At 39.9% G+C, this 15,824-nt stretch overlaps 1 protein-coding gene across 3 annotated transcripts in view; it reads left to right on the top strand.

Moving 5' to 3' along the window:
- The window catches only part of virma (vir like m6A methyltransferase associated), a 97,629-nt gene that overhangs the window by 79,899 nt on the left and 1,906 nt on the right, over nt 1–15,824 (top strand). For 2 of the 3 annotated variants that reach the window (XM_048529476.1, XM_048529477.1), the window contains exons 22-25: nt 1,529–1,854; nt 7,415–7,474; nt 14,996–15,058; nt 15,499–15,633. In XM_048529476.1, the coding sequence (XP_048385433.1) occupies nt 1,529–1,854; nt 7,415–7,474; nt 14,996–15,058; nt 15,499–15,633 (584 nt within the window). The remainder of the gene's footprint in view (nt 1–1,528; nt 1,855–7,414; nt 7,475–14,995; nt 15,059–15,498; nt 15,634–15,824) is intronic. The other variant, XM_048529479.1, reaches the window with a different exon arrangement.

Genomic DNA, 15,824 nt, shown 5'->3' with positions numbered 1-15,824 from the left:
TTTAAGGATTTATATTATCTCTATCTCTGAATCTCTTGCTCTGTGTTGATAATCTTGACACTTAGTTGTACTTTTCCTTGATAAAGAGTAAAGTAAAATTTATGTTTATTAAATGGCATCTTGCTCTGCCTGCCCTTTCCTTTTCCGTACCTTAGAATTTGAAATAATTTATAAGCTTCCTGTTGTGCCAGTTCCAATTTATTTATATAAATTGGAAGTGAGGTCCAGGCACGCATTTCTGGGGTGAAAGCCTTGCCCATATCATGAAGCAGTTTGTTCTGCCATGTTAGTTGCATTTGCTTTAACTCTGCACTTTAAGCATTCCTCAAATTTAATTCAGCTGGTTCTGCATATTCTGCCCTTCACACATCCATGCTGACTGGCCATGAATACAGTTGTCTGGCTTATTTACTACTCCTGTCTTTAATGCTGATGTGACATTTGCACTTTGCTGGTCTTGTTTGCAGTTCCAGGTTCCAAAGATTTCAAGTTGAGTTATTCCATTTTCTCCCCAACCTCCTGGGATTCCATAGGATTATGGGAGCATGAAGTGTATTCTGCTGTTGAATCTGATGATCTGATCTGTGAGCCACTGTTGCCCCATATTCCTTCATGCACTCTGTTAACAGACTTTTGCCGATCTCTGATTTAAAATTAACATTTGATCTAGCACTTGATACAATTTGCAAAAGAAACCATCCTTTGCATGTAGACATGTCGCATTTGTCACAGCATGAGAAGAGAGCCTATGAGTCTAATGTCTCATTTGCAAGTTAACAAGGATCAAGTAAATATAAAGTTCAACTTTTAGGGATGGATTAGTTGAAGTAAAATCAGCCCACTGTACTCATTGCATATGCGAACAAGAAAAAAGCACTCTTCTCTTCCAAAGCTTGATTTTTCAGTGTGTTCCATATCAATGGGATGAACTTTCATGGTTTTATTGACTGAAAATATAAAGATCTCACATAAAATGAAACTGAGCAGATACGACTGAATTGCTGACGAATGTGGACAGTAATACACAATTGTGTCAAGTGTGGTACTAATAATATCATTTAGATAAGTTCCATGTGGTTTGACATAGAAACCGCAGTTATCTGAATGGAAGAGCAGCATTTTTGGAAGAAGAGATTAGACAGATTATTTGTGCAGTTGCCTCATATAATCACTTAGTGATTAAAATCAGAAGGCATTCCATTCCCTAGTGCAGTTACCTTGTACTTTTAGGAGGTGAAAAACATATGAAATTTTTTTCAAAGTTCTAATTTGATTGAAAGTAATGTAGATGCAAGACGATTGAACAGTTCTGAAAGGTGAGGTTGTTATGAAAATTGGACTTCTAAAGAAATTTATGTTTACTATCTTAATTTTAACTGAATGTCATCATTAACTTAAAAATTATAATTAAAATATGCTTTTTGTGCCAAGTTCTATAAATTCTAATTACATTTTTAAGTGATGGTATGTGTAACAATATTATGGAATCATACTAATTTCTAAAATGTATTTTTCAAATTTATTTTAGTGGAAAATCTGAATATATAGAGCCTGCCAAACGAGCCCATATAGTGCCACCGCCTCGAGGTCGAGGCAGAGGGGGATTTGGGTCAAATTGTAGACCTCATGATATATTTCGGCAACGGAAGCAAAATACAAGCAGACCACCTTCAATGCATGTAGACGATTTTGTAGCAGCAGAATGCAAAGATGTTCCTTCCTCTGGTCCGCCCCCAGCAAAAAGGACAAATAAAGGACCTCAGAAAGCTCCTCGTGGTGGATTTTCTGGAAATAGAGGAGGACGCGGTGTCTTTCATAGTCAGAACCGTTTCTTTTCTCCACCTGCTCCCAAAGGTTTGTTACTGTTTACCATAGACAATTCCCATATCATTTGTTATGACGTCGAGCAAGTTGAAATAATTTGGTTATTTGTGTTTTCATTTCATTTACTTAATACTTCAGCAAGAACTATCTTCAGTAGCTCAATAGAATCAGAGATAGTTCCCTCGTATTGCAAAGTAGCACATAAAGTACAATTCTCAAAAAAAGAGAATAAATCTGATCTATGAAACAGTTGGTCTTTACATTTATTATTGGTATAATATTTGAAAGGATTGAGAGATACGCTCTTATGATCACTGGAAAAGGTAAGGGATTTTCACATGACTTTTAGAAAACAGCGGTGTTTATTATGAACTTGATTTGACTTTTCTAGACATATATATAAAAAACCTAGTCATTGAAGACCATCTGGTTGGTAGTATCCACATGGACTTTGATAAACTTTTAATGGCCCCTAATTCGGTTGCTTCATGAGATGAAATCCTATGATAACATTGTAAATTTGATACACTGGATCAGGAATTGCTTCCAGTTCTACAAGAACAGTTTGTAGTCAACAGTTGTGCATCTCTCTGTAGGCAGTGGTGTCCTCCAGAGTCACTGGTTACTGTTCACAGGTTTCATTGTAATTAGCGATCATGACAGTGTAGCAGGTATGATCATGTTTTCAAATGATGCTAAAATTTGTTCAAGGATTAACACATTTGATTAAGATGTGCAGGAGGAATGGACCCAAAAACAGACACTTGACTTTAGATTAGACTGATGCCATGCCTGTAGTAGTAATATATTTAACATACATAAGAAATTAAATTGAAAGGAATTGAGAAGGAAAAATATCGAAGCGCCATTGAAGTTTCATAAACATTACAAAAGCTGTAGTCAAACCAAAATAAGTTTTATTTTCAGAATCCTTAAATACAAATCTGGGACATGACGCATCATTTATGATACAAGTTGTTGGTCACACCACATCTGGAATACTGTAACCAGTTTCAAACCCCTCATACAATGGGTAATATACGGAGGAAAAGATTCAGAGGAGAATTGGGAGAATGATTTCTAATTGAAAAGAATCACACCTCTTCAGGCTTAAAAAACAGCATCTACTTAATTTAGAGCAGCATAGGTTCAGAGGTGATCCGATTTAGCCATGTAAGGTAATGAAGCCTGTTGATCAATTAGTTCACTTTGACAATTTGTGGTAACCAGGGACAAGCATCTAAACAATCAAAAAATAGGAACAGACTAAATGTTAGGTGCTGCTTTTTTCTGTGTGAGCCTCCAGAATGCAATGCCAACTTGCATGGAGAGTGCTGCTTCTCTGCATGCCTTCAAGAGGGAGCTGGAATGTTTCTTGACTGGGGTAAAGTCATGTGGTCCAAAAAGGTAAGTAGCTGAACCTCTTTAGTCAGCTTTTCAGTGTGGCTACTGCACAGTCGTAAATGACATTGATTGTGCTTTTAATTTGTCGATCATATCATCATGATTCACTAATTTTCTTCCATTGTCCAGCTGTGTGGGACTGGCCTCACTTTGTTCAATTCTTGCTATTCAATCATAGCCAAAGCATTAGTTGCAACGGGTTTTCTTTTCACTCCTATTTCTTGTCTTAATGCTACCTCAGATTTTTGATGAGATTCCAGCTGATCTCTAACCTAACCTGCTTTTACCACATTTCCTTAGTACAATTTGGTTAGCAGAAATGTATCAACCTAAAGTTTAAAATGAACAATACATCAATTGCTATTTGTGATAAGGGTTCCAAATTTCCCTATGATTTGTAGAGGTGTCTCCTAACTTCTGAAAGCCTGGCCATATTTTTTATACTACACATTCAGTTCCCAACACCTCAACTGAATTGTTTCTTTTTACCTACTCTATCTAAATCAGAATCATTTTGGTAAATGTTGCTGCACTCTCTCCAAGGCCATATATCCTTCCTAATGTCTAGTGCTTTCAGTACTGTGGGGATGATGTAACCAGTACTACAATTTTACCTACTCCTTGCATTCTAGCCCTCTTGGTGAAAAGGTCAGCATTCCATTAGGTTCTTTGATTTTTTTTAAAAATTTGTTCATGACATTTTAATGTTTTATGTAGATTTATCTCCAAGTCTCCTTGGATCTTCACTGTTTCTAGCTTTTCACAACTTAAGATCCCTTCATTTGGCCCAAAGACGGTGTGCTCATATTTGTCTGCATTAAAATCCAATTGTCACAGTTTTTCCCAGTTACTTAATCTGTCACTTGTCCTTTTTGTAATTTTATGTTTCCATCTATGCTGCTTATCATGCCCCTTGTGCTTGTATTATTTGCAAATTTGGATAATTGGCTGCCTATCTGATGATGAATATATGTAATGAGAAAGAAATTAAAGTAGCAGTGTAGATATGTGGGACCTTACTATTAACAGCCTGCCGTTTCGAGTACTTGCCCATTATCCTTATTTTATCTTGCCATTCTATCCGTGTTCTGACTAGGTCAATAATATTCTGCACTTCCATTAATTTCAACTTTAATTAACAATGCTTCGTGAGGGATTTCATCAAAAGCTTTTTGGAAATCCATTATAAATTAAATTCTTTCCTCTTCGAGAATTCAATCTGATTAATCAGGCATGATGTATTCTTTATAAATCCCTTAGGACAGCACGGTGGCTCAATGGTTAGCACTGCTGCCTCACAGTGCAAGGGACCCGGGTTCAATTCCAGCCTTGGGTGACTGTCTGCATAGGTTTCTTCAGGGTGCTCTGTCTTCCTCCCCCAGTTCAATGATATTCATTTAGGTGGATTGGCCATGCTAAATTGCCCTGCAGTGTCCAGTGATGCACAGGTTAGCTTGATAAGGCATGGGAAATGTGGAATTACAGGGATTAGGTGGGGTTGGGGGGGGGGAACGCGTGGGTCTGGGTGGGATGCTCCTGGGAGGATTGGTGCAGAGTCAATAAACCGAGTAGCTTGCTTCCACACTGTAGAGATTCTATGATTATATTGTCTCTGATTAACTGAAAATTTTCAGGATTCTATGATTATATTGTCTCTGATTAACTGAAAATTTTCAGGATTCTATGATTATATTGTCTCTGATTAACTGAAAATTTGCCATCACACTGTTATTATTTGCAGACTCTATAAATTTCCAGTCAATAGATGTTAGGGAAAATGGTCTGTCATCCGCTGTTATCTCTCTCTTCAGAAGTACCTAGCATGCTTACTCGTCTATTGTAGTGATAGTAGCTATCGTTTGCAAAGTTACGACATTTAGAGGTGTCCTAAGTTCTGAAGGTATTGTGTTTGTCTTGAGGGACTCGATGGAAGAGCTTTAGTATCCTGGTCTCCCATTTTATACCATTCTTAATAGTTGAATGATGGGTGCAATTTTGTAAACTCTATGATTCTTAATGGAAAAATTTGGAGATTATAGTCAGGGTATGTGTAATGTTGCCCTTACTTTTTTTAAAGCCCTCAGATGGAAATATGCTGCTTTTATTATTCCTTCACCTTCAATGTTATATTTATATTAATTTTCATATGTTTTCATTCTTAATATTATTTTCCTTGGAATACCTGACACACTATTTACATATCTTGCTGTATGTTCTGATTGAAAATAAATTTTCAACCCGTCTGTTATTCTTTATTGGTATCATCAAAGCACCCTTTTACAAAGACTTGCGTTGTTCTTCACAAGAAAACACATGAGAAAACTAGGAGTTATACAGCCCCTCAATCCTACCTCCCCATTTAATAAAATTATGACCAATGCCTCTAGTTCTGTACTCCCTCACAAACGGGTACATCCTCTCAGTGTCTTATCCTGTCAAGTCCCCTCAGACTCTTGCGTATATCAATAAATTCATTCTTGTAAAGTCTAATTACTATGGGCCCAGGCTGTGCAACCTTACCTCATAAGACTACACTTCATCCTAGAAATCAACACCGTAGACCCTTTCTGAACTGTTTTCCACGCGAGTATATGCCCCCTTAAATGGGAAACCAATATGGTGTTCAGTACTCTAGGCACCTTCTTGCCACTGCCCTATACAGTTATAGCAAGAGTGCCATACTTATACTCCAATACACTGCAGTAAAATTTGGAACTCCATTTGTCTTCCTAATTATTTCCTTAATGCACAAGCATTTGTATTTTAAGAGGTCACCCAGATCAACTCTGTAGTGCAGAATTCTGTAGCACCTCTCTAAATGTGGAAAACCTTGCATTTTCTCGAATTATACTTGCATAATTTTCTGTCCATTCACTTAATCTATCTATCTCTTTGCAGACTCTGGAAATCCTCCCTACAGATGGTTTTCCCACCTATCTTTCCACCATGAATTAACTTGGTTACAAAATACTGTCTTATCATCCAGGTCATTAATGCATAATTAGTCGAGCCTCACCATTGATCCCCATGGCACCTACTTGTTACGATTTGCCAACCTGACAATTACCCATAACAGTTATCCCAACTCTCCTGTTCACCAATCCATCTACTCCTGCTACTATATTGTCCCCAACATTGTGATCTTGTGTAATAACTTTTCATATGGAATCTTATTGAATGTCTTTTGGAAATATATTTATGCTACATCTGCTATTCTCTTTTTATCCAATCTGCTTGTTAATTCTCAAAAAACTCTGCTTGATTGTATTGTGTATGTCTAAATGTCCTGCTGCTACTTCCTCACTGTCAGATTCCAAACTTTTTCCAATGAAGATAAACTAACTGGTCTATAGTTTCCTGCTTCCTCTGTCCCTTCTTTTCTGAATTTGGTGTCACATTTGCAGTATTTCTGTTCTTTAAAGCTGAGATCTTTTCAGGCTCTAAGGAATGTTGGAAGACTACAACCAGTGCACCAAGTCTCTGCAACTATTTAGTCAGCAGCTATGGTCCCAAACTATCAGTTTCAAGGGAGTTGTCAGTCATTGGTCCCATTACTTTGCTTAGTCATTTACTTTGGTATTCTTCCCTCCCATTTGCCTCTTGATTTTGTAGTATTATTAAGATTTCATTAGTACATTCAACCATGAAGATAAGTGCAAAATATGCATTCAAATTCTGTCATTTCCTATTTTACTATTATTAGTTTCCAAGTCTTATCTTTTTAAAAGACCAACGTTTATTTTAACTGCTCTCTTCATTTCTATATACAAGTTTTTATTGTTAATTTAATATTTGTTGCTTGTTTCTTTTCCCCTACCTGCATTGGCATCTTTTACTTCTAATGGTGGGGCTGCAATTTTTTTTAATGTTGGAGGGCCTTGTGATGACCTTGCAGTCTTAGGCGCTCACCCTTTTGAATCCTATTCTTGATGTGAATCTGACCCAGATGTGATGTCCTGACCCTCCCTCCCTGATAGTGGGATTGGAATTCAGGAAAAAAAATTGTCCAAGACAAACAAATAATTCCTGTACTTTCTCTGTCACAACAATGTGTTTGCTGTGACAGTTGTAAGGTTTTGTTTAAAAAAAGATGGGAGTACAATAGAAGCATTGAATAAATTAGAAATGAGACAAAGTAACACAGATGGTGGTTCTTTTATTAATATTATTCTTTTTCTCTTTGTAGAAGATCTAACTTTTCTTCCAGGTCACGCAGTAGGACTCCTTCATCCTAGCACCAGAAATCGTAAGTAATTTGGTGCCTCTGTTTTGGTGTAAAACAATTAAATGTTGATCCGTATGAAGAGTAGAAAGTATTTATGGTATCTAATCTGTTATGATCATTGTAAACCTGATAATATTTGAATTTATCTGAAATAATATTTGGGCAGTAAGTATCTCTCCTCGTAATAGTTTTTGATTGTGATTGATCATACACCATATTCCATCCATGATAGTTATTGGCACAAAGGGGCTTGAATCCATCCCAGATTAATGGGATTAAATTTGGCACTAAACTGGCAATCTTAATTAGAGGTTCTAAGGATGACTGGTCTGGGAATTAAAATTATAGTGGTGCAGTTGTGTTTGCTATTCTAATATTGAGACTACATAAAAGGAATTTATCTCTGCTGTTGGTAATATTAGGCCAGTTCAAGGGGAGGTGAGGTGGTAGATACTGCCACTGGTTATCATATGTTAATATTCTATACACTAACATTAAACTAAGTACAAAATTCCATGAAAAATAAATAATTAACTGAAATCTGTTAACTACTCATTACAGTTCAATAAACCTTCTTCTGCATTCACTTTCAAATTCTAACTCTTGAATGAACAAAATACTGCACATTAGTCAATGTACAATACTGACACTCTTTAATAAATTTCAGATTAAACATTATACATGTTTTTCATCTTACTACTTCAACACCTGGCTATTCACAAAGCTGACACGTTTAATCCTAAACTGCATTTTTAACTCTAAATTAGCTCAAAAGGTTTTAAATTCTCAATTAGTAGATATACTAGTATTTTCAATTATACCTGTGTAGAAATGCAGGATTTGCCATTGTGGATTCTAGATATAACACTTCTTTCTGAAGTGGATTACTGTATTCAAGTCTAAAATAAAATGCAATTCATATGAAATTGCCCTTCATTTCTATCACTTGCATAAAGAAGTTATACAATACATGAAATAAGAAACATGTTCTTCATAAATGGAAAGATTTCTATTGCTATTGAATTTTAATGTTATTTTAGAGTTTTCAGGTATTTACTTTGGGCTGGCAGGGTGTTTTGAAAATAAATTATTCAGTTCAGTTAATTGCTCCATCATTACTCCATTGATCAGGACCTAAGTATTAATCCTTATCAAGAATTTTTTGTATGGGGAGAATCAAGTTAGTTTATTGTTGATTTAAGATTCAGTAGTGGCTAAACGTATGAACATTGCACAGTACTCCCAATTGTGCTGTTTCTGTTCGTCATTCAAATTTTGCAAAATAACACTGAAAAACATTCTGTGTAAGGTTTATGAATACGTTTTTAAACTAATTTTCATCTTGCCTGGCTTAAAGATATTTCACATCATCTTTCTGTCCTTTCGTGAATGTTTAAATTGTGTTTACATTTTCATGTTCTCTGAACTATCAGTATTTCTTCGCATGCTTCCACATTTCCTCACGCACTGCTGGAATAGTCTGGCACTTACAGACAGAAAAAGTTTTAACTTTTTCCCCCATAATGTTGCCTTGTAACTTGATTCATTTGTGCCAGCTGTTCTCCACCACCTTATCTAAATGGTCATTTGTCCAATGCAACCTCTTGGTCTCTTCTACCAAGGGTATGTTGTCAGCAAACTTAGACTGGTCTTTCAGTAATGACCTTAGCAGCAATTCCTAAGATAGCAATCAGAGAATGAAAACTGAGATTGTTTTTAACTTCTGGCTAATTTTGTTTGAAAACTGAGTTTGATTTTGCATTTAATCTTCAATTCATTTTTCTGCTCAGTTATTAGAAGGATGTTAAAATTGTAGTTCATTTCATTAGGCTCACTCCAGAAAAGAGAAACTAGCCATGAGGAGATACTGGATAATAAAGTGTGAAGCTGGATGAACACAGCAGGCCAAGCAGCATCTCAGGAGCACAAAAGCTGACGTTTCGGGCCTAGACCCTTCATCAGGGAGGGGGATGGGGAGAGGGTTCTGGAATAAATAGGGAGAGAGGGGCAGGCAGACCGAAGATGGAGAGAAAAGAAGATAGGTGGAGAGGAGAGTAATGGTGGGGAGGTAGGGAGGGGATAGGTCAGTCCAGGGAAGACGGACAGGTCAAGGAGGTGCGATGGAGGTTAGTAGGTAGGAAATGGAGGTGCAGCTTGGGGTGGAAGGAAGGGATGGGTGAGAGGAAGAACAGGTTAGGGAGGCAGAGACAGGCTGGTCTGGTTTTGGGATGCAGTGGAGGGGAGGGGAAAAGCTGGGCTGGTTGTGTGACGGAGTGGGGGGGAGGGGATGAACTGGGCTGGTTTTGGGTTGCGGTGGGGGAAGGGGAGATTTTGAAGCTGGTGAGGTCCACATTGATACCATTGGGCTGCAGGGTTCCCAAGTGGAATATGAGTTGCTGTTCCTGCAACCTTCGGGTGGCATCATTGTGGCACTGCAGGAGGCCCATGATGGACATGTCGTCTAAAGAATGGAAGGGGGAGTTGAAATGGTTTGCGACTGGGAGGTGCAGTTGTTTATTGCGAACCAAGCGGAGGTGTTCTGCAAAGCGGTCCCAAGCCTCCGCTTGGTTTCCCCAATGTAGAGGAAGCCACACCGGATACAATGGATACAGTATACCACATTGGCAGATGTGCAGGTGAACCTCTGCCTAATATGGAAAGTCACCTTGGGGCCTGGGATAGGGATGAGGGAGGAAGTGTGGGGGCAAGTGTATCACTTCCTGCGGTTGCAGGGGAAGGTGCTGGGTGTGGTGGGGTTGGAGGGCAGTGTGGAGCGAACAAGGGAGTCACGGAGAGAGTGGTCTCTCCGGAAAGCAGACAAGGGTGGGGATGGAAAAATATCTTGGGTGGTGGGTTCGGATTGTAGATGGCGGAAGTGTTGGAGGATGATGCGTTGTATCCGGAGGTTGGTGGGGTGGTGTGTGAGAACGAGGGGGATCCTCTTTGGGTGGTTGTGGCGGGGGCGGGGTGTGAGGGATGTGTTGCGGGAAATGCGGGAGACAGGGTCAAGGGCGTTCTCGATCACTGTGGGGGGAAAGTTGCGGTCCTTAAAGAACTTGGACATCTGGGATGTGCGGGAGTGGAATGCCTCATCCTGGGGGCGGAGGCGGAGGAATTGGGAATAGGGGATGGAATTTTTGCAGGAGGGTGGGTGGGAGGAGGTGTATTCTAGGTAGCTGTGGGAGTCGGCGGGCTTGAAATGGACATCAGTTACAAGCTGGTTGCCTGAGATGGAGACTGAGAGATCCAGGAAGGTGAGGGATGTGCTGGAGATGGCCCAGGTGAACTGAAGGTTGGGGTGGAAGGTGTTGGTGAAGTGGATGAACTGTTCGAACTCCTCTGGGGAGCAAGAGGCGGCGCCGATACAGTCATCAATGTACCGGAGGAAGAGGTGGGGTTTGGGGCCTGTGTAAGTGCGGAAGAGGGACTGTTCCATGTAACCTACAAAGAGGCAGGCATAGCTGGGGCCCATGTGGGTGCCCATGGCCACACCCTTTGTCTGTAGGAAGTGGGACGAATCGAAAGAGAAGTTGTTGAGGGTGAGGACGAGTTCAGCTAGGCGGATGAGGGTGTCGGTGGAGGGGGACTAGTCGGGCCTGCGGGACAGGAAGAAGTGGAGGGCCTTGAGGCCATCTGCATGCGGAATGCAGGTGTATAGGGACTGGACGTCCATGGTGAAAATGAGGTGTTGGGGGCCAGGGAATTGGAAGTGCTGGAGGAGGTGGACGGCGTGGGTGGTGTCACAGATGTAGGTAGGGATGCTCTCTAGAGGAGCTCGAACAGTTCATCCACTTCACCAACACCTTCCACCCCAACCTCAAGTTCACCTGGGCCATCTCCAACACATCCCTCACCTTCTTGGACTGCTCAGTCTCCATCTCAGGCAACCAGCTTGTAACTGATGTCCATTTCAAGCCCCCCCGACTCCCACAGCTACCTAGAATACACCTCCTCCCACCCACCCTCCTGCAAAAATTCCATCCCCTATTCCCAATTCCTCCGCCTCCGCCGCATCTGCTCCCAGGATGAGGCATTCCACTCCCGCACATCCCAGATGTCCAAGTTCTTCAAGGACCGCAACTTTCCCCCCACAGTGGTCGAGAACGCCCTTGACCACGTCTCCCGCATTTCCCGCAACACATCCCTCACACCCCGCCCCTGCCACAACCGCCCTAAGAGGATCCCCCTCATTCTCACACACCACCCCACCAACCTCCGGATACAACGCATCATCCTCCGACACTTCCGCCATCTACAATCTGAACCCACCACCCAAGACATTTTTCCATCCCCACCCTTGTCTGCTTTCCGGAGAGACCACTCTCTCCGTGACTCCCTTGTCCGCTCCACACTGCCCTCCAACCCCACCACACCCGGCACCTTCCCCTGCAACCGCAGGAAGTGATACACTTGCCCCCACACCACCTCCCTCACCCCTATCCCAGGCCCCAAGATGACTTTCCATATTAAGCAGAGGTTCGCCTGCACATCTGCCAATGTGGTATACTGTATCCATTGTACCCGGTGTGGCTTCCTCTACATTGGGGAAACCAAGCGGAGGCTTGGGGACCGCTTTGCAGACCACCTCCGCTTGGTTCGCAGTAAACAACTGCACCTCCCAGTCGCGAACCATTTCAACTCCCCCTCCCATTCTTTAGATGACATGTCCATCATGAGCCTCCTGCAGTGCCACAATGATGCCACCCGAAGGTTGCAGGCACAGCAAATCATATTCCGCTTGGGAACCCTGCAGCCCAATGGTATCAATGTGGACTTTACCAGCTTCAAAATCTCCCCTTCCCCCACCACATCCCAATACCAGCCCAGTTCAGCCCCTCCCCCCCCACTGTATCACACAACCAGCCCAGCTTTTCCCCTCCCCCTGACTGCATCCCAAAACCAGCCCAGCCTGTCTCTGCCTCCCTAACCTGTTCTTCCTCTCACCCATCCCTTCCTTCCACCCCAAGCTGCACCTCCATTTCCTACCTCCTAACCTCATCCCGCCTCCTTGACCTGTCCGTCTTCCCTGGTCTGACCTATCCCCTCCCTACCTCCCCACCTATACTCTCCTCTCCACCTATCTTCTTTTCTCTCCATCTTTGGTCCGCCTCCCCCTCTCTCCCTATTTATTCCAGAACCCTCTCCCCATCCCCCTCTCTGATGAAGGGTCTAGACCCGAAACATCAGCTTTTGTGCTCCTGAGATGCTGCTTGGCCTGCTGTGTTCATCCAGCTTCACACTTTATTATCTTGGATTCTCCAGCATCTGCAGTTCCCATTATCTATGAGGAGATACTGGGATTAGTTCCACAGAGCATTTTAATCAAGCATTTAAAAAAAAGTTTAAAGCTTTCACATTTTATTTCCCATTGTCTGCTCTTGTTTGGAAGTTAGTGAAGGGGGAGGAAAGGTCACCATTTTAAAACTTTCACTAAGAATGAGGAAAGAGGTTTGGAGAATTTCTTTTACACCAGAATTGGTGAAGTAAGGAATGTTTATCCACATGGGGTCCTCCTTACAATACTATGCTATATTATTAGACTTCAGCTTCTCACACTATAATTGTCTGAATGAATTGTGCTATTGAAACATGAACTGACAGCACAGTAATGCTAATGAGCATGTAGGACTCAGTCACACAAATACAATACTGGTTCAAGGAGCATGGAAATAAGGCTGTGTTTTAAGAGCCATGAATGAGAATTCCATTTCGCACGAGAAATCCATATATGTTTCATGTAGAGTTTACTGCACTCAACAATTTTAATAAGCTTGCCATTCACCAGAAATGCACACACTAATTTGTTGCAGTTATCATTTAGAAACTTAAAGTAGTGCCACACTGAAAGTTAGCAGTTTCTTCCAAGTCAGTTGCATATTTATGCCTGTTTCATCAATCACTGACTGCAACTGGCTACAAATTGATGTGTGTTTCATTGAACAATTGCAACTTGCATTATACATCTCAGCAAATGTACACCCCTCAATGTAAATTGTTTGAATATTATGTGGAGGTGGCTAAAGAAATTAATGTTCTTTATTGCTAAAGATGACAGCATAGTGCCTAAAGTAGTAATTTATTTTTGGTATCACCCAGTGTAAGTAATTAGTTTACGACCTCTCCTATATCCCTTAAATGATGTTTTTGTCCCATAACAATTGCCTTTTTATTTAGCCGTTAAAACCAAGTGGTTAAATTATATTTTGCATCAAAATTGCACAATATGAAATGATTTTTATAATACATTTTTCATTTATCATCTTTATCTGAAACATATTACCTGTTCCAACCAATTACCTAAACTCATTGGCCCAGCTTTAGCTTTTTTTCTGATAGTTTCCATCTCTGAACACTATCCTACAAAAGCATTAACCTCACTCACTGTTTGTACATATTGTCAACTGCCTTGAATATGTTGATTAACTTCTTGTAAGTAGGTTTCTTCCTTTTCTTTTCATTGCTAATACTGGTGATTATTGTCCAGTCTTTACCTAGTACCTTATTATCTGTACCTCTCTCTCTCACCTGAAAATAGTCTAATAATGGTTTTACATCAGCTGGAGCACCTCATCTCTAAATGTAAAAAAGAATTTAATATACACAATCTTTTCAACTGAGCGAAACAAATGCAGTTAATTGATTAACTAGTATATACAATAGTAAGTACCATTGATGGCCTTGTTAGTGAAGGTAAAAGACCACAAAATCCTCAGTCTATTTTCTCATACATCTTGGTTGAGGTAATAATACAGGGTACAAGTGACTTGAATGTCACTGGGCTTAAAGACAAGAGGTGAAATTAACTATTCCTTTTACTTCTCATTCCTGGATCATAAATATATCATAGATTTTGGCTTAAAACAAGGCAAAGGTCAGTATAGTGTTACATGCAGATTAATGGGCTTTGAAACTCTGTTTAGGCTCATATTGGTAGCTACTTAGATGAGTTAATTGCAGATTGTCGTTGAATTGTAACCCCAAACGTAAATGTAAAGCAAATAAATAATTTTGGTGTTATTAGGCAAGTGCATTTATTTAAATAATACAAGTTTTGTCCACACAGTATCTTTTGTTTACTGTGTTTCTTAATAGTTTCATTTCTTTCTATTTTCATTTAGAGTTTAAATTTAAAAATTTTCATAAAATGATGCAAATGTGCTTTCAATATATTGAAAAGATTAACACATTAACTAAGCAACTGTAATCTTATCAAAATTCTATATAAAAAGTGCATAACATCAATCAAAAATGTAACTTTCAATGCCACTTACTTCCAGACTTGCATAAATACAAATGTGAAATTTCATGTGTCCCCTAAATAAACAAATTCCAAGTCTCCATTTGGCTACAAATATATTTTAAATCTCATGCATTTGGCTGTAAAACGTAAGAATCAAAACTGGCCACCTTGCTGCAAGAATAAGTTTCACTGCAGCAAAATGTTTCTTCTGCAGATTATTTTGTGAATTTAATTTTAACAGTATCACAATTGTTCTTTCTGATGGATAAACAATTTTTTTAAAGTCCCTTTCATTTCTACAGAATTTCATTTGTGCGGTGGTATTTCAAGCCCTTTTTATGCAGCAAACAGTCTGGATGAATGGGGTACTACAATACTACATTTCATATTTATATCTGTTTGCACAATATTTAACTGTTAACAAAATTCAAGAATATGCAACAGAAAAGATGGCATCCTCTTGTTGGGAAGGATGCCCACTGCAGCTCTACTTACCCAGGATAGCAGTGGGAAGCATGCTATGGTTTGGCTTGTAAATCATTCTCCCACTCCTCTGTGCATATCTGTTTGTCTTCTTGTGGCTTTCTTGACCTTCTGAACATGTGCCAATTTCCCACTCCTTGGGAAGCTCTGCTATGTCTGTGTTTAATGATTGCATGGTGAAGGTATATTCAATGCAAAATTTTAAGTACATTAAAGATGAGGGAACTTTTTTCAGCTGTAATTTGTGTTCATTCTTCTAATACATTATGTGTTTAGTAATAATTTTTAGAATGCTTTTTGAAGAAATTTATTTTTACTGTAGGAAATTACAGCCGTCGTGAAGGAGGACGTGGGTCAAGCTGGAGTGTCCAGAATAGTCCCCGTGGTACATACAGTGAAAATCGAGGTGGTCAAAGCAACTTTAACAAAGGGTTGCCCTCAAGACAGCCTTCAACAGGTGAAGCTACTGAAAATCTGCTTGCAGTTCTTACTTCATAATACTTGTATGGATAGATTGAGGGTTAAGAATCTTAACAGCCAGAGGTACATTGGGAAGGCATGAAACTTCAGTTTCAAGTTGGGCAACTTTTGCTCAGCAAAGAGTTGACACTTTTTTATTCTACAGTGAATATGATTTGACACATTTGC

The sequence above is a fragment of the Stegostoma tigrinum genome, chromosome 5 (genome assembly GCF_030684315.1).
Source record: "Stegostoma tigrinum isolate sSteTig4 chromosome 5, sSteTig4.hap1, whole genome shotgun sequence".
NCBI lineage: Eukaryota > Metazoa > Chordata > Chondrichthyes > Orectolobiformes > Stegostomatidae > Stegostoma > Stegostoma tigrinum.
Note: the sequence above shows the minus strand (reverse complement) of the source record. Positions and strands in the feature narration are given on the sequence as shown.